Source organism: Salvelinus namaycush, chromosome 10 (assembly GCF_016432855.1).
Source record: "Salvelinus namaycush isolate Seneca chromosome 10, SaNama_1.0, whole genome shotgun sequence".
NCBI lineage: Eukaryota > Metazoa > Chordata > Actinopteri > Salmoniformes > Salmonidae > Salvelinus > Salvelinus namaycush.
This window is the reverse complement of record NC_052316.1, coordinates 30661626-30689407: the sequence shown is the minus strand read 5'-3', so window position 1 is coordinate 30689407 and position 27782 is coordinate 30661626. Positions and strand designations below refer to the sequence as shown.

The 27782-nt window shown below is 45.7% G+C and overlaps 1 protein-coding gene across 2 annotated transcripts in view; it reads left to right on the top strand.

The window, feature by feature from the left end:
* The window catches only part of gmds (GDP-mannose 4,6-dehydratase), a 234279-nt gene that overhangs the window by 90672 nt on the left and 115825 nt on the right, over positions 1-27782 (top strand). For both annotated transcript variants that reach the window (XM_039001967.1, XM_039001966.1), the window contains 2 exons: positions 300-404; positions 18052-18179. In XM_039001967.1, coding sequence (XP_038857895.1) covers positions 300-404; positions 18052-18179 — 233 coding nt within the window. The remainder of the gene's footprint in view (positions 1-299; positions 405-18051; positions 18180-27782) is intronic.

Below are 27782 nucleotides of genomic sequence, written 5' to 3'. Positions count from 1 at the left end.
TAGCCAGATAGCACTGCATTTTGCTTTGTGTTTGTGCTTGTGTTTCCCAATAAGCAATGTAGTTTTGTTTTGACTGTGTTGTAATTTGGTTTATTCTGATTGATTGGATGTTCTGGTCCTGAGGCTTCAGTGTGTTAGTAGAACAGGTTTGTGAACTCAGCCCCAGGACCAGCTGGATGAGGGGACTCTTTTCTTTGCTCAGCTCTTGGCATTGCAGGGCTTGGTAATGATATGAGAGGGTCACTGTTTCCAAAACTGAATTAACTTAACTTAATTTAATCTCTCTCTCTCTCCATCAGGTGCTGCTAAGTTGTATGCTTATTGGATTGTGGTGAACTTCAGGGAGGCCTATAACCTGTTTGCTGTCAACGGGATCCTCTTCAACCACGAGAGCCCCAGAAGAGGTGAGCACTGTAGCACAATGTGCTAACTGCTACAGTCATGTCTGCTATGGGAGAAGCTCATTCTTACTTTTTTTCAGCCTCTTAAAAAATTTAATAATATGCGTTGAGGTCTGAGAGGTCCTGAGCGCTGGTTTAACCTGATTTACACACCAGTGTGACCTGAAATCAATACCACATGACTGAACACACACACACACACACACACACACACACACACACACACACACACACACACACACACACACACACACACAGAGAAACACACACACACACTCTGCTGTGCCCAGGTCGTCTATTCAGGTGTTTATGATTTATCCCTAATGAAGTCCCCGGCCACGACCCTAGACAAAGGTCAGAGGTCAGCCAGTAAATCCTAATGGTTTAGAAGAGAGACGGTAGAAACGGGAGGCTGTGTGAATGGGTATATAAGCTAGATTTCAGGGACTGGGTAAGAGACTCATATGGCTGAATGGAGAGACAGACAGAGAGATGGTAAGGAAGGGAAATGGATTGAGAGAGACGGACATGAAATCCACCATCACACAACCTACCCATATCTAGACAAGAACCACACTGTCCCTTACCCCCAACACCCCCTACCCATATCTAGACAACAACCACACTGTCCCTTACCCCATCACCCCCTACCCATATTTAGACAACAACCACAATGTCCCTTACCCTCAACACCCCCTACCCATATTTAGACAACAACCACAATGTCCCTTACCCTCAACACCCCCTACCCATATTTAGACAACAACCACACTGTCCCTTACCCCATCACCCCCTACCCATATTTAGACAACAACCACACTGTCCCTTACCCCATCACCCCCTACCCATATTTAGACAAGAACCACACTGTCCCTTACCCCATCACCACCTACCCATATTTAGACAACAACCACACTGTCCCTTACCCCATCACCCCCTACCCATATTTAGACAACAACCACACTGTCCCTTACCCCATCACCCCCTACCCATATTTAGACAACAACCACACTGTCCCTTACCCCATCACCCCCTACCCATATTTAGACAACAACCACACTGTCCCTTACCCCATCACCCCCTACCCATATTTAGACAACAACCACACTGTCCCTTACCCCATCACCCCCTACCCATATTTAGACAACAACCACACTGTCCCTTACCCCATCACCCCCTACCCATATTTAGACAACAACCACACTGTCCCTTACCCCATCACCCCCTACCCATATTTAGACAACAACCACACTGTCCCTTACCCCATCACCCCCTACCCATATTTAGACAAGAACCACACTGTCCCTTACCCCATCACCACCTACCCATATTTAGACAACAACCACACTGTCCCTTACCCCATCACCCCCTACCGATATTTAGACAACAACCACACTGTCCCTTACCCTCAACACCCCCTACCGATATTTAGACAACAACCACACTGTCCCTTACCCCATCACCCCCTACCCATATTTAGACAACAACCACACTGTCCCTTACCCCCATCACCCCCTACCCATATTTAGACAACAACCACACTGTCCCTTACCCCATCACCCCTACCCATATTTAGACAACAACCACACTGTCCCTTACCCCATCACCCCCTACCCATATTTAGACAACAACCACACTGTCCCTTACTCCCATCACCCCTACCCATATTTAGACAACAACCACACTGTCCCTTACTCCCATCACCCCTACCCATATTTAGACAACAACCACACTGTCCCTTACCCCATCACTCCCTACCCATATTTAGACAACAACCACACTGTCCCTTACCCTCAACACCCCCTACCCATATTTAGGCAACAACCACTTTGTCCCTTACCCCATCACCCCCTACCCATATTTAGACAACAACCACACTGTCCCTTACCCCATCACCCCCTACCCATATTTAGACAACAACCACACTGTCCCTGACCCGATCACCCCCTACCCATATTTAGGCAACAACCACACTGTCCCTTACCCCATCACCCCCTACCCTTATTTAGACAACAACCACACTGTCCCTTACCCCATCACCCCCTACCCATATTTAGACAACAACCACACTGTCCCTTACCTCATCACCCCCTACCCATATTTAGACAACAACCACACTGTCCCTTACCCCCAACACCACCTACCCATATTTAGACAACAACCACATGGTCCCTTACCTCATCACCCCTACCCATATTTAGACAACAACCACACTGTCCCTTACCCCATCACCCCTACCCATATTTAGACAACAACCACACTGTCCCTTACCCCATCACCCCCTACCCATATTTAGACAACAACCACAATGTCCCTTACCTCAACACCCCCTACCCATATTTAGGCAAGAACCACACATTCCCGTACCCCATCACCCCCTACCCATATTTAGACAACAACCACACTGTTCCTGACCCCTTCTCCATCTTTTGGGCAGCTCTCGCGTTATCTTTCCCCAGTTTCTCTTTCTCTCTCTCGCCCTCTCTCACTCTCTCTCTCTCTATCACAGCATTGTTCCAGCAGGATGTTGTATCTTGGCCTCACCTCTCCTGCTCTGAGTTATATCTGTTGTTGCTCATAAACCATTAAAGCTCTCGTCAGATTCCTCTGTGGGGCGAAACGTCCCCCCCCACACACACTTTTACGTGTCGCTGCTGCGTTGCTCAACCCAGGGTGGCGTTTTGGTTGGCTGGCCCATTCTCTGTTTACCCAGAACCCCCGGTTCCTGTTACGACCCCGGCCATCGCACTGTGCGGGTTTTAGACTCCCCCTCTTTCACTACTCAGGAGGGGTAGATAGTGTGTACGTGTATGTGTGCACGGGTAGGCGTGCGTGTGTGTGTCTGTATTTATGTGTGCATGGGCAGGCGTGTGTGTGTGTATTTATGTGTGCATGGGCAGGCGTGTGTGTGTGTGTGTGGCAGTAGTGGTCATGACTCTGATCCCTCACGGCACATTTCCTTTATAAACTCATAAAATCCCAGGGAATTCAACAGGAAAAGGGGGAGTCTGATCTGAAGAAATGTGTGAAATAACAAAGTAGAGGAGAGAGAAGAAGAGAAGGCAGACAGAGGTCAGACAGTATTCTCATTCATTACAGACTTACAATGTCTATAATGAGCGGTGCAAAGCAGTGTTTCTGTATGTGTGTCCGTGCGTGGATGTGTTTGATATTAAAAGTCCATTCATTACCTGCCTGCTGCCCTCCCTCTCCCCTCCCTCTGGGTCATTAGTCACTAATGGAGCTGGGAGCTGATGATGTCATTTCTACAGAATCGTATGACATCACCGCCTTCTCCACCCCCACATACAGGAAACACTTGTCCCAGCGTGCCACACGTGGCCTGGCGGAGGGTGTGCGTGTGTGCGTGTGTGCGTGTGTGCGTGTGTGTGTGAGGCTGGCTGGCTGGCCCTGTCTGAGGGAGTTTTCCGGAATGACCCGGAACATTGAGTCCCATTGCTTCTGGCCTTTATCTGTCTAACTGGGCACCTGTCACACCACTGTTCTGGTCTGGTGTGGTGGCTGCTGGGAAAGGGCTGGACTGAAAGGATGACCTGACCACGCACTCTCTTTCTCACCGCTGTCTCCAAGGTTTCCTTATATCCTTCTTTCTTTCCTGTCGTTCTGATGAGGTTGCCACGGTTAACAAATAGCATCTCGCTCGCTTTCTCTCGCTCTCTCTCGCTCGCTCCATCTGTTCCTCCTTCGTTCCTTCCTGTCGTTGTGGTGAACAAAAAGCTTTGTCTGTTCCCAGGTCAGATCCTAGCTAGGATGATGAGTTAATCCCAGCTGGAATTTATCTTCATGATTTTCTTACCTCGTCTCTTAAACACCCGTCTGTTCCACCAATAAACATAGGATTCTTATTTTTCTGTTGTAGAAAGGTTCTGGAATCAGAACTCAGGACAGTTGAGAAAGGAAAATAACCTTTGGGCTAATCCACCATGAACCAAAGCAAACAATGTATCAGGCCGTATCTAACAGCCTGGACAGTTCACACTGCGGCTAGGTGGTTATAGCTCTAGAATGGTTAGCTTAGCCAGTTAGCCATAACAAACACAGCCCCCCTGCTGATACGGCGTGGGGATTAGCATGCCGCACACATAGTAAATGGACTCCATATTGCCCCCCCTAAGATACACAGCAGCTTTACTGAGTAGCTCACACAGTGATCCCTACAGAATCACTAACCAGAACTGAACTGCCTCATCTGTCAATAATCTCTCTGTAGGTCTCATTTGATGTTTGTCTGATGGGCTTTATACTAGTATAGGCTCTCAGGTATCAAGCCATCGGCACACCTGCTGATTTTAAATGTGCCTGTCTGCAGTACAAAAGGTTATATCAGAGTTATAACCTCAGGCTTGAGGTCACATCCCTCTGCTGTACTGTACTCTCGCTGTATGATAGTGGTGAGCGATTAGTGATATTCTAGGTCGTTTCGGTTCAATTATTTTAAAATAATCACGATTTCGGTTTCAACAATTTTATTTCAACATTAATTGCATTAACAAATAATGACATTAGCATGATTTTCGAGCTTTTTAATGGAAATTCCAAAGCCCAAAATAGTGAACATTCAATTGAAAATATTCCATTGCCTCTGTCAGGTCCACATTGGGTAGACATCAATAGAAAAATAGGAAATTACTATGAAATAATCAAATATTTAAGTTGTGTATATTGCTTAGTTTTTATTTGATGACTTTATACTTTTTCATTGCTTCAAGTCATCATCTCATCTTTGCCCACCAGTAGCAGCCAGCCACACAACGTTCTCTCTGTGCTATCAATACTGGCCTGTCTTTAGTCATCCTATTTAGCCAGGCTAACCTGCCTAAGTATGCTGCAGAGCTCTCTGACAATAATTTACTAGTTCTTCAAAGTAGATAAGGCATACTTTCACAAACTGTCTCTATGCCTCTATCATCATCATTGTGTTGTGTACATTCCTCTCATCCAGTCTACAGTGTAGATTACAGAATAATATACTGCCATGGTTAGGGGGGAAATTCAATTTGGGAAGTCAATGGTGGTCCTACAACACATACATACAGCCACTATCGCAATACACGGCCAGCCTGCTTCCCTTTCATCTATCTGGTTTCCATCAGTATTTCACGTAAGGATCATATTGTAGAGATGTAATGGGATATATTTGGTGGTATTAAAGAGTTTATTTTCTAAAAGATATCTTTTGGAGGTGTTCATTCAATAGGTTTTGTTGAGTGGATTCTTCCATCCTGCATCCTCACAGAGCGTAGCTTAGCCCTGCTCAGTGTGACTGAGCTGTTTCATTTTTCATTCTCTCGTTCCATCTTTTCTGTTGAGAGAGGGCTGATAAAAGGAAGCCTAAACATGAGGTGAACTGTGGCCAGGTGAAGAGGAGAGAGACACCCCAGACGACAGGTGTTGAAAAGACTCTCTCCTTCCTCTCCCTCTTCCCCCTCTCCCCATCCACCCTCCCTTCTCACTTGACCCAATGACTTCATTTCTCATCCCACCTCGAAGGCGGGGCCAGCGGGGCTGTGATGTCACTAGTCTCGCTCTCAGGTGCATCTTCACTCATCACCACACCTGTGTTTATGTTGCCGGGCGGCTACGGTGACTAAGCATCTGGATGACTGAGGTGATGCTTTTAGCTGTTCTAATGACACTGAGGTTACGAAACCTCTCACCCACCTTTCCCACCACCTCATCACCCAGTTATTTTTTTGTGTTGATTGGTGTTGGATAATAGTTGAGGTGTGATGAGGTGTGATGGGGTGTGATGTGATGGGGTGTGAGGTGTGGTGGGGTGGGGTGTGAGGTGTGATGGGGTGGGAGGTGTGATGAGGTGTGTGGGGTGTGATGTCTAAGTTGGCCTTGTCTGATTGGCCAGAAAGAATCAGACGTTTTGAATGGGAAAAACGTTTAAGCTCTCTTGTTTATGTTTTGTCTCTGGGTCAAACACATTGGTTAATCTCTCTGTTCTGTCAAGTGTGTTCCGTCATGCGAGAAACATGCCTCTCTCTCTCTCTCTCTCTCTCTCTCACTCACTCACTCACTCACTCACCAAACCTCCACAAATCTGCTCTCTCACTCGATCTCATTGGATCGCACCTGAGAAGATTTAGGGAGCAGCTGACTCGCTCTCTTTCTCTCTCCGTCTCCAATATTCCCCCCTTCATTGTTCGCTCCCTTCCTTCCCTCCTGTTGAGAGAGGGAAGGAAGAGAGAATCGACACTGTGTTGGTGGAGAGAAAGAGAGGTTGACTTATTTTGGATGAAATGCAACTATTTTCTCCATTATGTGGATCCATCAGGACCTAAATTGTGCAACGATGGCAGATGACTGCTGACAGTTCATTGGCCCTGTGTGTGTGTTCATGCGTGCGTACTGCACGTGCATGCCTGATGACCAAGCAAGCAAACAATGTTCAAAACCCTTAGCCACACTGGGAAATTAGTCAGCTGCTCCAGTCATAATTCAGTATTGATAACGAGTGTTAGAGAGAGGTCACTGAAATCTCTCTGTAGAACTCTTTACAGAAAATAAATATTTACCTAAAAATCCAGATAATTTATTCCCTGTATTAGCTGTGTACGTAGTCGTACTGAGGTTAGTTAGGGGTAATAGAGGGTCGGCCCAAATCCTTACCTGTGCGGGGATGGGTGGGGGAATAGTAATGCTGGGGGGAGGGCTTTCACATGGAATCTTTCACTAAGCCACTCACCCCCTGGGCCCTTGCTCCCTGACAGTAAAGGATTATGGGATTTGCAGTTCTGGAGGAATTCCAGAACAGATGCGTTCTGGAACCCCTCTGTTAAAAAACTTGTCAATAGGGGGGCGCTATTTTCACTTTGGAAAAAATCATGCCCAATTTAAACGGCCTCGTACTCTATTCTAGATTATACAATATGCATATTATTATTACTATTGGATAGAAAACACTCTAAAATTGTTTGAATTATATCTGTGAGTAAAACAGAACTCATTTGGCAGCAAACTTCCAGACAGGAAGTGAAAATTCTGAAAATGGGGCTCTGTTTCAGGGCCTGCCTATTCAATTGCCTTATATTTATCGATATGCATGCACTTTATACGCCTTCCACTAGATGTCAACAGGCAGTGGAAGGTGGAATGGGGTGTCTAGCTTGATCTGAGGTCGAACAAGAGCTTTTGGAGTGGCAGGTCAAGAATTTCCTTTCTCTACCAAGGCGCGAGGCGGAGCTCGACATTAGCTTCTGAAAAGCTTTCGGTTTACACGGCGAATATCTCCGGCTCTGATTTCATTTGATACATGTGATAATATAATCGTAAAGTAGGTTTTTTCAACCGAGTTTTATCAGTTTATTCAACGTTTATTGGGACTTTTGGAGTTTTCCATTCTTTGCGTCAAGAGAGGGTGGGAACGTTATCAACCTTGGCTAGCATTGTTGGCGCGAATTCGACAGAAGAAAAGGACATTCTAAAACCAAACAACGATTTATTCTGGACCAAGGACTCCTTGTACAAGATTCTGATGGAAGCTCAGCAAAAGTAAGAACAATTTATGATGTTATTTCGTATTTCTGTGGACAATGTTGATTCCTATTCTCTGCCGTTTTGGCGAGCGCTGTCTCGCAATAACGCAAGCTGTTTGTTATGGTAAAGTTATTTTAAAAAATCCAACACGGCGGTTGCATTAAGAACCAGTGTATCTTTCATTTGCCATACAACAAGTATTTTTATGTAAAGTTTATGATGAGTTCTTTGGTCAGATTAGGTGAGTGTCCAAAATATCTCTGGAGATTCTGGTGAATCGATGCTACGTATTCACAATGTATAATCAGGATTTGTAGCTCTAAATATGCACATTTTCAAACAAAACATAAGTGTATTGTATAACTTGATGTTATAAGACTGTCATCTGATGAAGTTGTTCAAGGTTAGTGATTAATTTTATATCTTTTGCTGGTTTTTGCGATAGCTACCTTTTGCGGTGAATAAATGCATTTGTGTGTTTGGCTATTGTGGTAAGCTAATATAATTCTATATTGTGTTTTCGCTGTAAAACACTTAAAAAATCGGAAATATTGGCTGGATTCACAAGATGTTTATCTTTCATTTGCTGTACACCATGTATTTTTCATAAATGTTTTATGAGTATTTATTTATTTCACTGCTCTCTGTAATTATTCTGGCTGCTTCGGTGCTATTTGTGATGGTAGCTGCAATGTAAAACTATGATTTATACCTCAAATATGCACATTTTTCGAACAAAACATGAATGTATTGTATAACATGTTATAAGACTGTCATCTGATGAAGTTGTTTCTTGGTTAGTGACTAATTATATCTCTATTTGGTCCGTTTTGTGATAGCTACCTATGCGGTAGAAACATGGTGAAAATATGCGGTTGAGTCTTTGGCTATTGTGGTTAGCTAATATAAATACATATTGTGTTTTCGCTGTAAAACATTTTAAAAATCGGAAATGATGGCTGGATTCACAAGATGTTTATCTTTCATTTGCTGTATTGGACTTGTGATTTCATGAAAATTATATTATATGATATCCCTGTCCCGTCAGGCTAGGCTATGCTAGTCAGCTTTTTTGATGAGGATGCTCCCGGATCCGGGATGGGTATAACTGAAAGGTTAATGAAACTCAGACGTTTCCATGACAACTCAGCAGCATTCAATTGAAACTCGAAAGCAGCGGTTACTTTTAAATGTTTTTTTTTGTCAGTATTAATGCCTTTAAAAAAATATTACAGACAAGGTTAGTTCAAACAGGGTTTTTTAAAAACTTTATTTTACCTTTATTTAACTAGGCAAGTCAGTTAAGAACAAATTCTTATTTTCAATGACGGCCTAGGAACAGTGGGTTAACTGCTTTGTTCAGTGGCAGAACGACAAATTTTTCCTTGTCAGCTTGGGGATTCCTTTCGGTTGCTAGTCCAACGCTCTAACCACTAGGCTACCTGCCGCCCCATCCCCCAGGTTTAAGTACAGGTAGCAGCCATGTCACATACCTGGAATGAATTAGATTTTGTGAGCTTTGCAATGACCAGTGTTTGTAAGAGTAAGCTTACCGACAAAGAACTGCTTAGACACACACACACACACACACACACACGGAGAGAAAAGCTCCCACATTACTGTATGGTACCGTGTGTTTGAGTCAGACAGAGCCATTTTGAGCTCTGTATGTCTGTAAGTCTGGGTAAGGCTGGTCCGTCACGGAGTTTGAAGGCAGACTTCATAACTCATCATCCCTCAGCATTATGGCTCAGAGTTATTATGGTAGAGTTACTGCAGCTCAGAGAGCCTGAATATCTCTACAGTGCCAACTCAAGAAGACTAGTCTCCCTACCAGCCTGATCCTCTCACTCTAGACCCCCCAGGACTAACTCAACCACCCCCCACAGAACTAAACCAACCCCCCCCAGGACTAACCTAATCACCCTCCCCCAGAACTAACCCAACCACCCCACCCAGGACTAACCCAACCCCCCCCCCCCCCCCCCCCCAGGACTAACCCAACCACCCCCCCAGGACTAACCCAACCACCCCACCCAGGACTAACCCAACCACCCCACCCAGGACTAACCCAACCACCCCACCCAGGACTAACCCAACCACCCCACCCAGGACTAACCCAACCACCCCACCCAGGACTAACCCAACCACCCCACCCAGGACTAACCCAACCACCCCCCCCAGGACTAACCCAACCACTCCCCCCCCCAGGACTAACCCAACCACCCCCCCCCCCCCAGGACTAACCCAACCACTCCCCCCCCCAGGACTAACCCAACCACTCCCCCCCCAGGACTAACCCAACCACCCCCCCCCCCAGGACTAACCCAACCACCCCCCCCCCCAGGACTAACCCAACCACCCCCCCCCCCAGGACTAACCCAACCACCCCCCCCCCCAGGACTAACCCAACCACCCCCCCCAGGACTAACCCAACCACCCCCCCAGGACTAACCCAACCACCCCCACAGGACTTCCCAATCCCTCCATACCTCCATTCCCCATACCTCCATCCCCCAGTCCCAGCTGTGACAATGTAGCCCGTGTCTTAGGTTTTTCCTGTCCCTTCTCTCGCCAAGGAAACAAAATGAAATGGGAAGGGGAAAAAAGGACAGGATTTAAGGAAGAGAGAAAGAGTGTGTGTGTGTGAGAGATACTGGCATGGGTTTTGCTGTCTGCTCGGTTTTCACGGCTCATGGTTTTATTGGACTTTCCGCGGGCCTGCAGGGCGAGGTTAAACGGCCACCGCCGCCCCATGCACACGCACACACACACACCAACCCGACCGTCCTGTGATGCTGCTCCCAGTAAAGGAACACACATGAACATTAGGGTCAGTAACAGAGCAGACTTTGTCTTACTCAGCAGGTCATTAGGGCCAGAAACAGAGCAGACTTTGTCTTACTCAGCAGGTCATTTGGGCCAGTAACAAAGGAGACTTTGTCTTACTCAGCAGGTCATTTGGGCCAGTAACAGAGCAGACTTTGTCTTACTCAGCAGGTCATTAGGGCCAGTAACAAAGGAGACTTTGTCTTACTCAGCAGGTCATTTGGGCCAGTAACAGAGCAGACTTTGTCTTACTCAGCAGGTCATTAGGGCCAGAAACAGAGCAGACTTTGTCTTACTCAGCAGGTCATTTGGGCCAGTAACAGAGCAGACTTTGTCTTACTCAGCAGGTCATTAGGGCCAGTAACAGAGGAGACTTTGTCTTACTCAGCAGGTCATTTGGGCCAGTAACAGAGCAGACTTTGTCTTACTCAGCAGGTCATTAGGGCCAGAAACAGAGCAGACTTTGTCTTACTCAGCAGGTAATTAGGGCCAGAAACAGAGCAGACTTTGTCTTACTCAGCAGGTCATTAGGGTCAGTAACAGAGCAGACTTTGTCTTACTCAGCAGGTCATTAGGGCCAGTAACAAAGGAGACTTTGTCTTACTCAGCAGGTCATTTGGGCCAGTAACAGAGCAGACTTTGTCTTACTCAGCAGGTCATTAGGGCCAGTAACAGAGGAGACTTTGTCTTACTCAGCAGGTCATTTGGGCCAGTAACGGAGCAGACTTTGTCTTACTCAGCAGGTCATTTGGGCCAGTAACAGAGCAGACTTTGTCTTACTCAGCAGGTCATTTGGGCCAGAAACAGAGCAGACTTTGTCTTACTCAGCAGGTCATTAGGGCCAGTAACAAAGGAGACTTTGTCTTACTCAGCAGGTCATTAGGGTCAGTAACAGAGCAGACTTTGTCTTACTCAGCAGGTCATTTGGGCCAGTAACAGAGCAGACTTTGTCTTACTCAGCAGGTCATTAGGGTCACTAACAGAGCAGACTTTGTCTTACTCAGCAGGTCATTTGGGCCAGTAACAGAGCAGACTTTGTCTTACTCAGCAGGTCATTAGGGCCAGTAACAAAGGAGACTTTGTCTTACTCAGCAGGTCATTTGGGCCAGTAACAGAGCAGACTTTGTCTTACTCAGCAGGTCATTAGGGCCAGTAACAGAGGAGACTTTGTCTTACTCAGCAGGTCATTAGGGCCAGTAACAGAGCAGACTTTGTCTTACTCAGCAGGTCATTTGGGCCAGTAACGGAGCAGACTTTGTCTTACTCAGCAGGTCATTTGGGCCAGTAACAGAGCAGACTTTGTCTTACTCAGCAGGTCATTAGGGTCAGTAACAGAGCAGACTTTGTCTTACTCAGCAGGTCATTTGGGCCAGTAACAGAGCAGACTTTGTCTTACTCAGCAGGTCATTAGGGCCAGTAACAAAGGAGACTTTGTCTTACTCAGCAGGTCATTTGGGCCAGTAACAGAGCAGACTTTGTCTTACTCAGCAGGTCATTAGGGCCAGTAACAAAGGAGACTTTGTCTTACTCAGCAGGTCATTTGGGCCAGTAACAGAGCAGACTTTGTCTTACTCAGCAGGTCATTAGGGCCAGTAACAGAGGAGACTTTGTCTTACTCAGCAGGTCATTTGGGCCAGTAACGGAGCAGACTTTGTCTTACTCAGCAGGTCATTTGGGCCAGTAACAGAGCAGACTTTGTCTTACTCAGCAGGTCATTTGGGCCAGAAACAGAGCAGACTTTGTCTTACTCAGCAGGTCATTAGGGTCAGTAACAGAGCAGACTTTGTCTTACTCAGCAGGTCTAGTTACACTGCTACCACCACAGTTAACAGTCAGGGTTCTAGTTACACTGCTACCACCACAGTTATCAGTCAGGGTTCTAGTTACACTGCTACCACCACAGTTATCAGTCAGGGTTCTGGTTACACTGATACCACCACAGTTAACAGTCAGGGTTCTAGTTACACTGATACCACCACAGTTAACAGTCAGGGTTTTAGTTACACTGCTACCACCACAGTTATCAGTCAGGGTTCTAGTTACACTGCTACCACCACAGTTATCAGTCAGGGTTCTAGTTACGCTGCTACCACCACAGTTATCAGTCAGGGTTCTAGTTACACTGCTACCACCACAGTTATCAGTCAGGGTTCTAGTTACACTGCTACCACCACAGTTATCAGTCAGGGTTCTAGTTACACTGCTACCACCACAGTTATCAGTCAGGGTTCTAGTTACACTGCTACCACCACAGTTAACAGTCAGGGTTCTAGTTACACTGCTACCACCACAGTTATCAGTCAGGGTTCTAGTTACACTGCTACCACCACAGTTATCAGTCAGGGTTCTAGTTACACTGCTACCACCACAGTTAACAGTCAGGGTTCTAGTTACACTGCTACCACCACAGTTATCAGTCAGGGTTCTGGTTACACTGATACCACCACAGTTAACAGTCAGGGTTCTAGTTACACTGATACCACCACAGTTAGCAGTCAGGGTTTTAGTTACATTGCTACCACCACAGTTAACAGTCAGGGTTCTAGTTACACTGCTACCACCACAGTTAACAGTCAGGGTTCTAGTTACACTGCTACCACCACAGTTAAGTCAGGGTTCTAGTTACACTGCTACCACCACAGTTAACAGTCAGGGTTCTAGTTACACTGCTACCACCACAGTTAACAGTCAGGGTTCTAGTTACACTGCTACCACCACAGTTAACAGTCAGGGTTTTAGTTACGCTGCTACCACCACAGTTATCAGTCAGGGTTCTAGTTACATTGTCCAGGCCCAGTCTGTGGGATTTGTCACACTTTAAGTATGGGAAGTGTGTGTGTGAGTGCATGTGTGCCAATGACATCAGCATGATGATAATGGCTTGATAAGCTTATTTTGCTGGTGACCTGGTTTGTAACACATACACACTTTTTCTTTTAACAAGTTAAAATGCAAATAAAGCTGAGATTCTACTTCCCAGTGTAAATGACCTGGTAGCTAGAGAAAGCATAGAAAGCACCATAGAAAGCACCCAGGGCAGAGATGTTACTGCGTGGGTTGAGACAGGATCACTCTGACACAAGGGGGTTTCTAACATCTAGCTTCGCTTCATGACCACAAGCTATTTTCAAATGAAGATGTCAAAGATAATTATTCACAATTTTGATGGTTCCGTCTTGTAGTGAATAATGGAAAGCTTTGATGACAACCTTTGATAGCTTGTATTTCACCCTTAAAACTGATCAAATTTGAAAATGCAGTTTTGTTATTGTGATTTAGCATCAGTTTAGTTCTATAATATACAGCAGAGTTTTACATCAAATACTGTAAAACAATGCAGTGGTGACATGGCCATAAGCACACAACCCCCGGCCCCACAACAACACAAAACACGCTTTAGTCCTCAAAATAAGTCTGTCTAGTGTAACTTTCTAGTCTACGGTCTGGTTTCCCTCAACCTCTAAAGCTGTTGCTTTTATAATCAAATAATTACTACAAATTTGGTGTGTGTTTGTGTGTGTGATTGGGTTCATGGGATTGTGCTGTGGCTAACTCCTCCCGCCTGCTCCTTGTCATGGCAACAGAGACACAGTAAAGAGACACGCCACTAGATAATTATGGTTTGGAGTCCCTAATACACAGCAACATGCGACTTAACTTTATAGGTCCAAGTGGCCTAGAACTCCACATCTGGGTGTCTATGAATGAGAACAGATAGGCTGTGGAGTACTGTGTTGAGTACTGTGGAGTACTGTGTTGTGTAAGCCCAAATTGGTGTAGCTCAACCAGATGTTTTTTCCACCCCTTGTAAATCAGCTTTCTTGTAACCTAAATCAATAATCACCAACAGTAAGACGGACATTAAACAGCCATGTCTCAGTGTAAAAGTAGCTAGTATAAAAACAACTCGGATTTTTCTGTCTCACAAATGTAGCCTAAAGTAACAGAATTGCAAATAATTTGTTTGAATCTTCTATTTCTTGATCCTAGAATAGTCGATGTCTTCCCATTCTGATGTTCATCTATCTCTGAGGGTTTGCTGATTTATGCAGGCCTACTCTAAATATGAGAGGACAATGTCTAGAATTTATAAACAAACAGATGTTTAGACATGTTACGACATATTTACAGATGTCAACATTTTTCTGAACATAATTTTGAAGTTTACATTGTTATTTACATTTTCATAGTTGCTTACGTATTATTTTTGTGTTTTCATAGTTTCATAAAGCTTTTGTGTTGGGTATCCTTATTATTACTAAATTCAACAAGACAGCTAATATAACGTTTACTGTCTAGGCTGCCATAACCCTTTATTTAAAGACCGTCACATTATTAGACATGACATTATAATATTCAGTGTTGCTATCACTCTATATCATTCAGTGTTTTCCTTGAATAAATGTGTGCAGGTAGTTTCACCATAGTTAGAGGCTGCAATGTTCAGCCAAACACCCAAAACCCTCCCTCCATATCTCACACACACACACACACACACACACACACACACACACACACACACACACACACACACACACACACACACACACACACACACAGAGAGCACACACCGCACAGAGAAAGCAATTAGAAGATAATTTGTTTTGCAGCAGATACAATCTCCACGTGTGTCTGGTCCAAGAGAGCAGCAGCAACACCAGGCAGACAGTCAGGCCCGCGGTCTGGCAGACTAAACCACTCTGCGGTACTCTTGGACTGGACACTCTCCGCTAGCAGAGTCGGGGTGGTCCTCTCCATCTGTGTTTGTGTGTGTGTGTGTCTGCGTGTGTTAGTGCGTGTGTTAGTGCGTGTGTGTGTCTGCGTGTGTGTTAGTGCGTGTGTGTTAGTGCGTGTGTGTTAGTGCCTGTGTGTGTGTGTGTGTTAGTGCGTGTGTGTGTGTGTGTGTGTGTTAGTGCGTGTGTGTGTGTGTGTGTGTGTTAGTGCGTGTGTGTGTGTGTGTTAGTGCGTGTGTGTTAGTGTGTGTGTGTTAGTGTGTGTGTGTTAGTGCGTGTGTGTTAGTGCGTGTGTGTTAGTGCGTGTGTGTGTGTTAGTGCGTGTGTGTGTGTTAGTGCGTGTGTGTGTGTGTGTTAGTGCGTGTGTGTTAGTGCGTGTGTGTTAGTGCGTGTGTGTTAGTGTGTGTGTGTGAGTGTGTGTGTGTGTGTTAGTGTGTGTGTGTGTGTGTGTGTGTGTGCGTGTGTGTTAGTGCGTGTGTGTTAGTGCGTGTGTGTGTTAGTGCGTGTCCTCTCCATCTGTGTTTGTGTGTGTGTCTGCGTGTGTCTGCGTGTGTTAGTGCATGTGTGTGTGTCTGCGTGTGTTAGTGCGTGTGTGTGTTAGTGCGTGTGTGTGTTAGTGCGTGTGTGTGTTAGTGCGTGTGTGTGTTAGTGCGTGTGTGTGTTAGTGCGTGTCTGTTAGTGCGTTAGTGCGTGTGTGTGTTAGTGCGTGTGTGTGTTAGTGTGTGTGTGTGTTAGTGTGTGTGTGTGTTAGTGTGTTAGTGCGTGTGTGTGTGTGTGTGTGTTAGTGCGTGTGTTAGTGCGTTAGTGCGTGTGTGTGTTAGTGCGTGTGTGTGTTAGTGCGTGTGTGTGTTAGTGCGTGTGTGTGTTAGTGCGTGTGTGTGTTAGTGCGAGTTAGTGCGTGTGTGTGTGTGAGTGTGTTAGTGCGTGTGTTAGTGCGTGTGTGTTAGTGCGTGTTAGTGCGTGTGTGTGTTAGTGCGTGTGTGTGTTAGTGCGTGTGTGTGTTAGTGCGTGTGTGTGTTAGTGCGTGTGTGTGTTAGTGCGTGTGTGTGTTAGTGCGTGTGTGTGTTAGTGCGTGTGTGTGTTAGTGCGTGTGTGTGTTAGTGCGTGTGTGTGTTAGTGCGTGTGTGTTAGTGTGTGTTAGTGTGTTAGTGCGAGTGTGTGTTAGTCCGAGTGTGTGTTAGTGCGAGTGTGTGTTAGTGCGAGTGTGTGTTAGTCCGAGTGTGTGTTAGTGCGAGTGTGTGTTAGTGCGTGTGTGTGTTAGTGTGTGTGTGTGTTAGTGCGTGTGTGTGTGTGTGTTAGTGCGTGTGTGTGTGTGTGTTAGTGCGTGTGTGTGTGTGTTAGTGTGTGTTCGTGCCTGTGTGTGTGTGTGTGTGTTAGTGTGTGTGTGTGTGTTAGTGTGTTTGTTAGTGCGTGTCCTCTCCATCTGTGTTTGTGTGTGTGTGTGTCTGCGTGTGTTAGTGCATGTGTGTTAGTGCATGTGTGTGTGTCTGCGTGTGTGTTAGTGCGTGTGTGTTAGTGCGTGTGTGTTAGTGCCTGTGTGTGTGCGTGTGTGTGTGTTAGTGCGTGTGTGTGTGTGTTAGTGTGTGTGTGTGTTAGTGTGTTAGTGCGTGTGTGTTAGTGTGTTAGTGCGTGTGTGTGTGTTAGTGCGTGTGTGTGTGTTAGTGCGTGTGTGTGTGTTAGTGCGTGTGTGTGTGTTAGTGCGTGTGTGTGTGTTCGTGCATGTGTGTGTTAGTGCGTGTCCTCTCCATCTGTGTTTGTGTGTGTGTGTGTCTGCGTGTGTTAGTGCATGTGTGTGTGTCTGCGTGTGTCTGCGTGTGTGTTAGTGCGTGTGTGTGTGTTAGTGCGTGTGTGTGTGTTAGTGCGTGTGTGTGTTAGTGCGTGTGTGTTAGTGTGTGTGTGTTAGTGTGTTAGTGCGAGTGTGTGTGTGTGTTAGTGCGTGTGTGTGTGTGTTAGTGCGTGTGTGTGTGTTAGTGTGTGTGTTTGTTAGTGCGTGTTGTGGTGGACCTAGACCTGGGTTCAAATACTATTTAAAAAAACTTTATATGTGCTTGACTGAGCTTGCCTTTTGCAATGGGCCAATAGACTAGTCCCAAAACTGCAAACCTCACCCACTTGACACTCCACACGGACTGGAGCAAATGATCAAAGTGTTTGAAAGATTAACCTTGAAATAACCTGTACCCCCGCACATTGACTCGGTACCAGAAACCCCTGTATATAGCCTTGTTATTGTTATTTTGTTGTGTTAATTTTTATACTTTTTTAAACTTTATTTAGTCAATATTTTCTAAACTCTTTCTTGAACTGCATTGTTGGTTAAGGGCTTGTAAGTAAGCATTTCACGGTAAGGTCTACAGCTGTTATATTCGGAGCATGTGACTAATAAAATGTATTTGATTTTGCTTTGGGTATTTGAACCCAGTTCTAGTGGACCCAGGGCCAATGCAGCGACGAGGAGGCAGACGGTCGCTGTGTGGCGGTGTGTTGCAAACGGTTGTGTTTCGATTGTCAGGCCATGACCTCGCTAATATTCTCTCCTCTTTCTGTTTTTGCCTCTCTCTCTCCCCCTCCCTCCCTCCCAGGAGCGAACTTCGTGACGCGTAAGATCAGTCGTTCTGTGGCGAAGATTCACCTGGGCCAGCTGGAGAGCTTTAGTCTGGGTAACCTGGACTCCAAGAGAGACTGGGGCCACGCCAAGGACTACGTAGAGGTAAGACTGGTGGAGACACTCCTACACAGACACACAAACACACAGCATTATGGGGGTAATGTTTTCCAAGATCATTTGAGGCCGAAATATGTGATCTGCATGAAGCCTCTTGTGATAGCCTGCCAAAATAGAAAACAGAGAGAGGAAAGGAATGAGAGGAGGGAGAGGGCTGCTTGCTGTGAGGCCACAGACAGCACTCCACTTTCCCACCACTCACCCATGTCCCAAAAACCCCTGAAACAGAGCATCATTGCTCCCCAAATGGCACCGGGTTCAGGCCAAAAGTAGTGCACTCTGTAGAGAATAGGGTAGATGTAGAAATATTGAGGGAATGTCTGCCTGGTGCTGTGAATGATGACAGAAATACAGTGTTTGTGTTAACATAATGGTGCCAGCAGGGAGAGGGGACTGGAGAGATGAAAGGAACGGTAGGCGGGAACCATGTCCACGAGCATAACTGGCCGTGAGTGTTAGCGATAGGTTAGTGCAGCCCGTGTGTGTGTGATAGTTAAGTGTTTGTGTGTTTGTCTCTTTCTTTATGAAGATGCAAAGCTTGGCGTGTTGCCATGTCTGACAGCAAGACTCCTCATGGTGGGGCGGTGGTGGGGGGTGACACTGATGAGGACTAGAGGGGGGTGTTTTAACTGGAACTTCTCTGTGGGTCACTGTGTCAGAGCAGGGTGGGGCCCAAATTGCTTTTGTGGCGTCAGTCGATGCGTCAGTCATCCAATGTTCACAAGAGGATCATAGTCCCTCCATAGATCAGTCATATCCCAAGATCAGTCATATCCCATGTAAACGACAGAGAAAGGAGAGCCAACACAACTGTTCTTTGGTTCCTTTCTGACCTCTTTGTTCACATTTACCATAGAACTGTAACCAACGGTTATGGATGAAGACTGTCATGAAAATAGAATAACAGTCATAATCGTAAAAAGAAAACGACATAATTTTGATATTTATCGGTGTGGAACAAACAGCTGACTGAAGATGCGACTGCTGGGCATTCTTGTGTTTTAGTGTAACATGGACTCTATGACTCTACTGCCATTCATTCTAATTAGACTGGTTTGGATTTTTCCCTGACCAATATGGCTGCCATTTTCACCCCATTCTGGAACTTTGAGGGTCTATGACATAGCCCATCAAGTAATTTAATATGATCTCTATGATAAAAACATAGAAACGTCTATTTTACATTCATTTACTTTATTTAAATATGAGCTATCCTGGAAACCCAGTGACTGGTTCTGATTGAATAGTATTTGCATGTATACGGTGAAACTACTCATTGTATATCTGTGTGTGCGCGTGTTTGTGTGTGTCTACCCGGCTCCTGTCCGGGACACCCTGGTTTGAGACACTCCAGGTTTCCTGTGGGAACGTCAGCATTCCAGGTCTGGTGAATCACTCACCTCTACGCCATGCCGCTCCTGTGTTGGAAAGCCGGATTTTTGGGAAGTCAAACAGAACAGAAGCCGGCCGAGGGACTGAGGAAAACTGTGGTGGAGAGGGGAGGATATTGGGAGGAGAGGGGGATGGGGGAGAACAGACGAGTGTTTGTAGGACTTTATACATTATGTATTCCCTGCTGAAAGTTATACTCCACCCTGCTAAATAACATGCACACTCACACCATATACACCTCTCTCTTTCACAACTCCCTCTCTCTCTCGCTCTCTCTCTCCCGTCCTTCACCTCTCTCTCGCTCTCGCTCTCTCCCTCTCTCTCTCTCTCTCTCTCCCCCCTTTCCTTCAAATCTCTCTCTCTCCCTCATTTCTCTCCTTCACTCTCTCTGTTTCTCAGAGTCACTAAGAACACACATTAAAGGGACATAGTGATGTCTTTTGTCCCTGGTGTCAGCAGTACATTACCATGGCGAAGTCGAACAACAGGCAAAGTTTAAACAAAGCCATGTGTTCTCCACTGTGGGCGTCTCTCTCTCTCTCTCTCTCTCTCTCTTCTCCCTCCCTCCCTCAATCTCTCCACCCAGGAGGAGCAGGGAAATTGCCTCTAATAGTGTGTGGATGAATTTGTGGTGGCAGAAGGGGTGTGCAGTGTGTCTGCACTAACAGCATCTGAAGCCCCGTGGTCGGGTGTTAGCTCACCAGCCATATGCAGTGTCTCTCTCACACACACACACACACACACACACACACACACACACACACACACACACACACACACACACACACACACACACACACACACACACACACACACAGCCCTGAATGGAGCGTTTAAGGGATGGGTCTATGACTGGTCTTTTGTGTGGCCGACTCCTTTCTTGTTGAAACAGTGAATAAAATCATTGAGCTTATCGTAACCTGCCTTCACTTTTAATCTGGTTTAGAATCAAAATACGGAATCGTTAGAACAGGTCTGCGAAATGAAACATATGTTTGATTACTTCATTTTATTGGTTCTTCTAAACGTACAGGAACCCACACAGGGGGCACAGGAAACTAAAACTTACACACACACACCAAATCACATTCCCACACACATATTGATCTGGTCTGAGAGCAGGAGAAGAGGATGTTGGTGTCAGTCATCTTTACTCTGCCCTGTATCTTTCCTCCTCTCTTTGGCATGGGCTGTGTCTCTCTGAGTTAGCCTGGGGGTATGGCTTATACAGGGTACAGCACACCTTGTTGTCCAGCTGTTTTGATGTTTGTGTTGTCCTGGTTCAGTCTCTGCTTCCCTATCCTAGTGCCCTTATTTGGCCAGCACCCAGTCCCCAGTGGTTTCCCTCACTGACTCTGAGGCGATACTACTGCTTCTGCTGCTGTTGTGGGCTAGAGGGGTGAAACTAGCATGTTCCCTGACCTGTTTGTGCTGTCTTGCCAACTCCTACAGTCACTGTAATGCCAAACGACCATAGGAGTTGGCTATACCGCACAAACAGCTCTGGGACCAGGCTAGTTTGGAACTGTTGCGAGATGAGTGTAGCCTAGCCTCTATCTTGCCCCCGCCCCTCCCTGAAAACTCCCTCCTGCCACCAATATGGAGAAAAAACAACAACAGTTACAACACCTCATTCTTTTTTTGTCACGCTCTGTTTGTTAAATTGGGCCTTTTGATATTTACTTACGTGTTGCAGTGGGTCTTCCAGCGCTTGGTGTGGCAGTAATGTGTGTGGCAGTAGAGTTTGAGGCAGTACTGTGTGTGGCATGCAGGTGTCATGGAGGATACAGGACAGCCTGTCATTTTTCACCTCTGTCTTTTAATTCCCTGAGCAGCTGCCTCTATGCAGTAATGGTTACAGATGAGGCTAATTAGCCGATCAGGCCCAATCACAGATGATTAATGAGGGCAGCCGGCCATTCATCACACATTTTTGGCAGCCAGGTGACAGTGGGGGCGTAGCCAGCAGAGTAGACAGGGTAGGGTACAGTAACTCCTGTTCTGTTCCAGCGGGCATCATGCCAACCACAGACCCTACTATATATTCTCAGTGGAGCCCCATGGTGGGATAGGAGGGAACTGCAGCTCTTGCTCAGTACCCCATTTTCCATGCTATAGAGACAGTATTTTGGTGTGTGTGTGTGCACTTGCCTATGTATGTCTGTAAGCATGTGTGAGGCAGTGTGTAAAGCATTCTGTGGTGGTTTGGGGGGCTCAGTAAATACCTTCACTTTGACTGTAACACTTTTATAAACACAGCTGGACTGGTAAAGAAGGGATGGGGGAACTGGTGGGGGGGGGTGAGGTTTCATCCCATGGGCCTCTGCACCAGACCTAGCACCCGTATCCACCACTCACTCCCCTCTATTCCCTGGCATAGGCTAATCATACCAGCATGCATGATATCATTTAATCTCTAAGGCGTGTGTGTGTGTGTGTGTGTGTGTGTGTGTGTGTGTGTGTGTGTGTGTGTGTGTGTGTGTGTGTGTGTGTGTGTGTGTGTGTGTGTGTGTGTGTGTGTGTGTGTGTGTGTGTGTGTGTTATAGATGGGGTCAGTTGGAAGAGGGTAGCTTTTTAGGAGTTTCTCTCAGTGCTCATGTTGTCTTGGCATCCCACACAAGCAGGGTAAATAAGCAGGTGTGCGTGCGTGTTAGTCAGGGGTGTAAATGCAAGTCAAACTTAAAGGGAAACTTCAGGATTTTGGCAATGAGGCCTTTTATCTACTTCCCCAGAGTCAGATGATCTCCTGGAGACCATTTATGTCTCTGTGAGCAGTTTGAAGGAAGTTGCTAACTTGCGCTAGCATAATTGCTAACTAGTGTTAGCACAATGACTGGAAGTCTATGGTATCTTCTAGCATGCTTGCAGATACCATAGACACAGATAAAACAATGAGACAGATATTTCACCGGATTTATAAATGTGAAGTATCCGCTTGGCGTTTCCACTCACTACCAAATATGATGGTGAGAGGAAACCCAGTGGCCGCGATATGGATTTTGGTCGACATTTGATCTCAATAAAGTTTTCTGTTTCCAAAACTATAATCTCTTACGAACAGAGTGGGCTACGTTTTGTAGACTTTACCCTTTGTCAAAGTTTTTAAAAATTGTGTTTAGGAGTGCATGGGCAAAATTAGTTATTGCACATATGCACTTCACAGAGTAGGCGTTCCCTAATGGAAATATGCAAATACATGCTAGAACTCGCCAATAGGCTCTCGCTATCTCGTGCTTGGCTTCCCACCTCCTTCTTGTTCTGCCCAGTAGGAGTAATTTGCTCCCCTTGGAAACGACAGGCTGTGGTCTGTCTTGGGTTAGTTAAAAAAAACCTGTGCTATAGACTTCCAGTGCCAACGCTAGTTAGCATTGGCTTGCGGAACTACCTTTAACTTCCTTCATACTGGATGCAGAGACCTGAAAAGGGTATCTAACTCTGGAGAAGTAGAGAAATGGTCTCATTGCCAAAATCCTTAAGTATCCCTTTAACCTGTGGCCTTAGCAGCAGCTCAATAAAGCAGGGTCTGCCCCTGTGGTTCAGGGCAATACAAATACACACTGAATCCCCACCTCCAATCCTCAACTACCCCCTAACTGACCAAATCACACACTGAGTCCCCCCACCTCCAATCCTCAACTACCCCCTAACTGACCGAAACACTCACTCACAATAACACCTAATCAGATAAGACATGTTTTAGCAGCTCAGTCATTACATGTCTGACACATGAGTTAACAAAATGAAACTCCTCCTTTGTTTTGTTCTTTGAGTTATCTGTTATTTATCTGCCAGAATGATTTGATTGGTTTGGAGAAGTGTAATTATGCAGTTCCAGAGCCAATAGCAAATGTTGTATTGTTCTAGTGTTCAGAGCCATGGATGGCATTGTACTGGAGGAGCGACAGACTCTCAGGTAAGACACACATGGCTTCTCTCTTGATTTGTGTGTGTGTGTAACATTTGTTGATCTCTCTCCATTTTCTCTTCTGAAAAAGGTGTTGCAGGTATAGCTTTTGTGTTGCAGGTATAGCTTTTGTGTTGCAGGTATAGCTTTTGTGTTGCAGGTATAGCTTTTGTGTTGCAGGTATAGCTTTTGTGTTGCAGGTATAGCTTTTGTGTTGCAGGTGTATGTGTGTGTTGCAGGTGTATGTGTGTGTTGCAGGTGTAGTTTTTGTGTTGCAGGTGTATGTGTGTGTTGCAGGTGTAGCTTTTGTGTTGCAGGTGTATGTGTGTGTTGCAGGTGTATGTGTGTGTTGCAGGTGTAGCTTTTGTGTTGCAGGTGTAGCTTTTGTGTTGCAGGTGTAGCTTTTGTGTTGCAGGTGTAGCTTTTGTTTTGCAGGTGTAGCTTTTGTGTTGCAGGTGTAGCTTTTGTGTTGCAGGTGTAGCTTTTGTGTTGCAGGTGTTGCTTTTGTGTTGCAGGTGTATGTGTGTGTTGCAGGTGTATGTGTGTGTTGCAGGTGTAGCTTTTGTGTTGTATGTGTGTGTTGCAGGTGTAGCTTTTGTGTTGCAGGTGTATGTGTGTGCTGCAGGTGTAGCTTTTGTGTTGCAGGTGTATGTGTGTGCTGCAGGTGTAGCTTATGTGTTGCAGGAGTACGTGTGTTTTGCAGGTGTAGCTTTTGTGTTGCAGGAGTATGTGTGTTTTGCAGGTGTAGCTTTTGTGTTGCAGGAGTATGTGTGTGTTGCAGGTGTAGCTTTTGTGTTGCAGGAGTATGTGTGTTTTGCAGGTGTAGCTTTTGTGTTGCAGGTGTATGTGAGTGTTTTGCATGTCTGTGTGTGTGTGCGTAGGCCTGTGTGTTTTTGATCTGACTTTGTCATCGGGTGCGGCGGCGGCCCAGTGGCCAGTAAGTGGTGGTTAGTGGTACATGTATGTCAGCTTTGCATGAACTGCTGCCCTGGGGGTGTTTTTTTAGAGGGGGGACCAGTCACAGGAACACACATGTTGGAAACGTGAAGTCCACATTCAGACCAGAACCCCCACCTCCGACTCTCTAACCCCATACCACAACACAATCAGCGTACTACAGTGGGAGAGTTAGGTCTGAATACATTATGTTATTACATAGTATTACATGTATACACACTGAACAAAAATATAAACACATCATGTAAAATGTTGGTTCCATGTTTCATGAGCTGAACTAAAAGATCCCAGAAATGTTCCATATGTACAAAAAGCGTATTTCTCTCCAGTTTTTACAGATATGTGCTTACGTCCCTCTTAGTTAGCATTTCTCCTTTGCCTACATAATCCATCCACCTGACAGGTGTGGCATATCAAGAAGCTGATTAAACAGCATGATCATTACACAGGTTCACTTTGTGCTGGGGACAATAAAAAGCCACTCTAAAATGTGACGTTTTGTCACACAACCAATGCCACAGATGTCTCAAGTTTTGAAGAAGCGTGCAATTGGCATGCAATTGAATGTTAATTTCTCTACCATAAGCTGTCGTTTTTGAGCATTTGGCAGTACATCCAACCGGCCTCCTAACCGCAGACCACGTGTAACCACGCCAGCCCAGGACCTCCATGTGGGTTTGCATAGCCAAAGAATGTATGTCAGAAACCATCTCAGAGAAGCTCATCTACTTGCTCGTCGTCCTCACCAGGATCTTGACCTGACTGCAGTTCGGCGTCGTAACTGACTTCAGTGGGCAAATGCTCACCGTTGCTGGCCGCTGGCCAAACTGTCGTGTGGGCATGCGGTTTGCTGATGTCAACATTTTGAACAGAGTGCCCCATGGTGGAGTTATGGTATGGGCAGGCATAAACTATGGACAATGAACACAATTGCATTTTATCGATGGCAATTTGAATGCACAGAGATATCGTGATGAGATCCTGAGGCCCATTGTTGTGCCGTTCATCTGCTGCCTTCACCTCATGTTTCAGCATTATAATTCATGGCTCTATGTCGCAAGGATCTGTACACAATTCCTGGATGCTGAAAATGTCCCAGTTCTTCCTTGGCCTGCATACTCACCAGACATGTCACCCATTGAGCATGTTTGGGATGCTCTGGATTGACGTGTACTACAGTGTTTTCAAGTTCCTGCCAATATCCAACAACTTCACACAGCCATTGAAGAGTGGGACAGCATTCCACAGGCCACAATCAACAGCCTGAGCAACTCTATGTGAAGAAGATGTCGTGCTGCATGAGGCAAATATTGGTCACACCAGATACTGACTGGTTTTCTGATCCAAGCTCCTACTTTTTATTAACAGTATCTGTGACCAGCAGGTGCATATCTGTATTCCCAGTCATGTGAAATCCATAGATTAGGGCCTAATGAATATATTTAAATGTTGTCATTTCCTCATATGAACTGTGACTCAGTAAAATCGTTAATTGTTGTATGAAGCGTTTATATTTTTGTTCAGTGTACATATTATTCACTATATGTTATGTATTGGGAGTCAATAAAACCTAGTTGACCATTTTAACCATTTGCCTACACAAGAACAGTTACAGACTGCCTAGAGAAACAGTGAAGCTTTATGAAGAGATTTATTGAAGAAACACAACAAATAAATCTGATAAAGACCTGTGGGTGGGAGGGAGAGAGGAACAGAGGACATAGAGAGTAGTGGGTGATGTGATGTGTTTGAGTTAGGAGGTGAAGGGGTGTCAGTTGAAATTCTCAGGGAGCATTGCCTCTGATTATAAACATGGAGTTAAGTACAAACGGATTAAAACGGGGGGTCACGGGGGTCAGATGAGCCAGCCAGGCAACAGAGGGAGGATTGGAGCTGACTGTGGTGTTTAATGGATGAGGCCTACAAAGCCTTCTAGTTCGGAACTGTGTGTGACATAACTGTAATTTAAGACCGAGAAGGAAAGACAAAAATAATAAGAGCGATAGGAGGAAGAAAGAGAGAGTTCCGAGGATATCCAGTCTCTCTCACAGAGATTGATTGGTTCCAGTGATGGACAAATGGCTCTAAGGTTTCTCTGCTGATGGCGCTTTGACCCCGGTTGCTCAGTCGTTGTGGCAGTGGCGGAGGCTTGGTTGGTTGGGACTGGGCTGGCTGTATGTGTCAATATGTCTGCCAGAGTTTACAGACAGAAACCTGACTCTGGATGTGTCCTTAGCTCTGGAGTGAAATTCTGAGATTGACTCTCTCACTGTCTGTCCTTAAATGTACAGTATGAAAAACTCCCGTCTATGTCTGTCTGTCTATGTCTATGTCTGTCTGTCTGTCTGTCTCTGTCTGTCTCTGTCTGTCTCTGTCTGTCTCTGTCTGTCTCTGTCTGTGTGTGTCTGTCTCTGTGTGTGTCTGTGTCTGTGTCTGTGTGTGTCTGTGTCTGTGTCTGTCTCTGTCTGTCTCTGTCTGTGTAGTTTGCCAGTGAAGTGTTGTGTGATTGGCTGTGGGACTTGGAGCTCTTGTGTAATTGCCTGGGAATCTGATAACGTCTGATTGGGTGTCAGAGGTTAATGTCTGCTTACTGGGGGAGACGGGAGTAGCAGACAGTTTCACTGAAGTATTGAGTGAAGGGGAGGCTGATTGGGCTGTGTGTGTGTTGTAGTTTTTATGGTATTTGATGGTTTCTCTTTCTTTTTCCTCTGAAAAGTAGGGCTATCATCCTCCTCAATGTCAGCTATTGTATGTCCCAGTGGTCAAACGCTCTGTGCGGCAGAGTCTGGCTTGTTATTCTGAATATGATAATTATATATCGTTCACAAATGCTGCTGGCCTTGCAGTCACTTTCTGCTCTATTGGGAACCAACAGGAATGTGCTAGGGATATAGGGTCTCTCTATGTCTCTGCTGTCATGGGGATATTATATGGAGGGGAATCAGATGTGCTAACAAACACACGTGAAAACATCCCACTGAACTGGAATATTAGTACTGTGTGTGTGTGTGTGTGTGTGTGTGTGTGTGTGTATGTGTGAGAGAGAGAGAGTCCTCACACTGGCAGCTGGCTGTCTCTCAGACTGACAGGGCTAAGCTCTTCCCTGCTGTGTTGAGGATGAAAGCAGATGCTCTACTCTGTGTAACTTGAATCCTCAGCTTTCAGATTGACCTAGCAGGGAATTTTCCTCCACAGTCACACAGGGTGAAGCAGACAGACAGAAACTTCAGATACCTCTGAGTGTCAGAACTTCTGTTCTGTCTTGTTTTTACATAGAGAAAAGCGTATGACTCTGCGTAAAGATCTACTCTGTAGTGTCCATAGGTTGATAATAT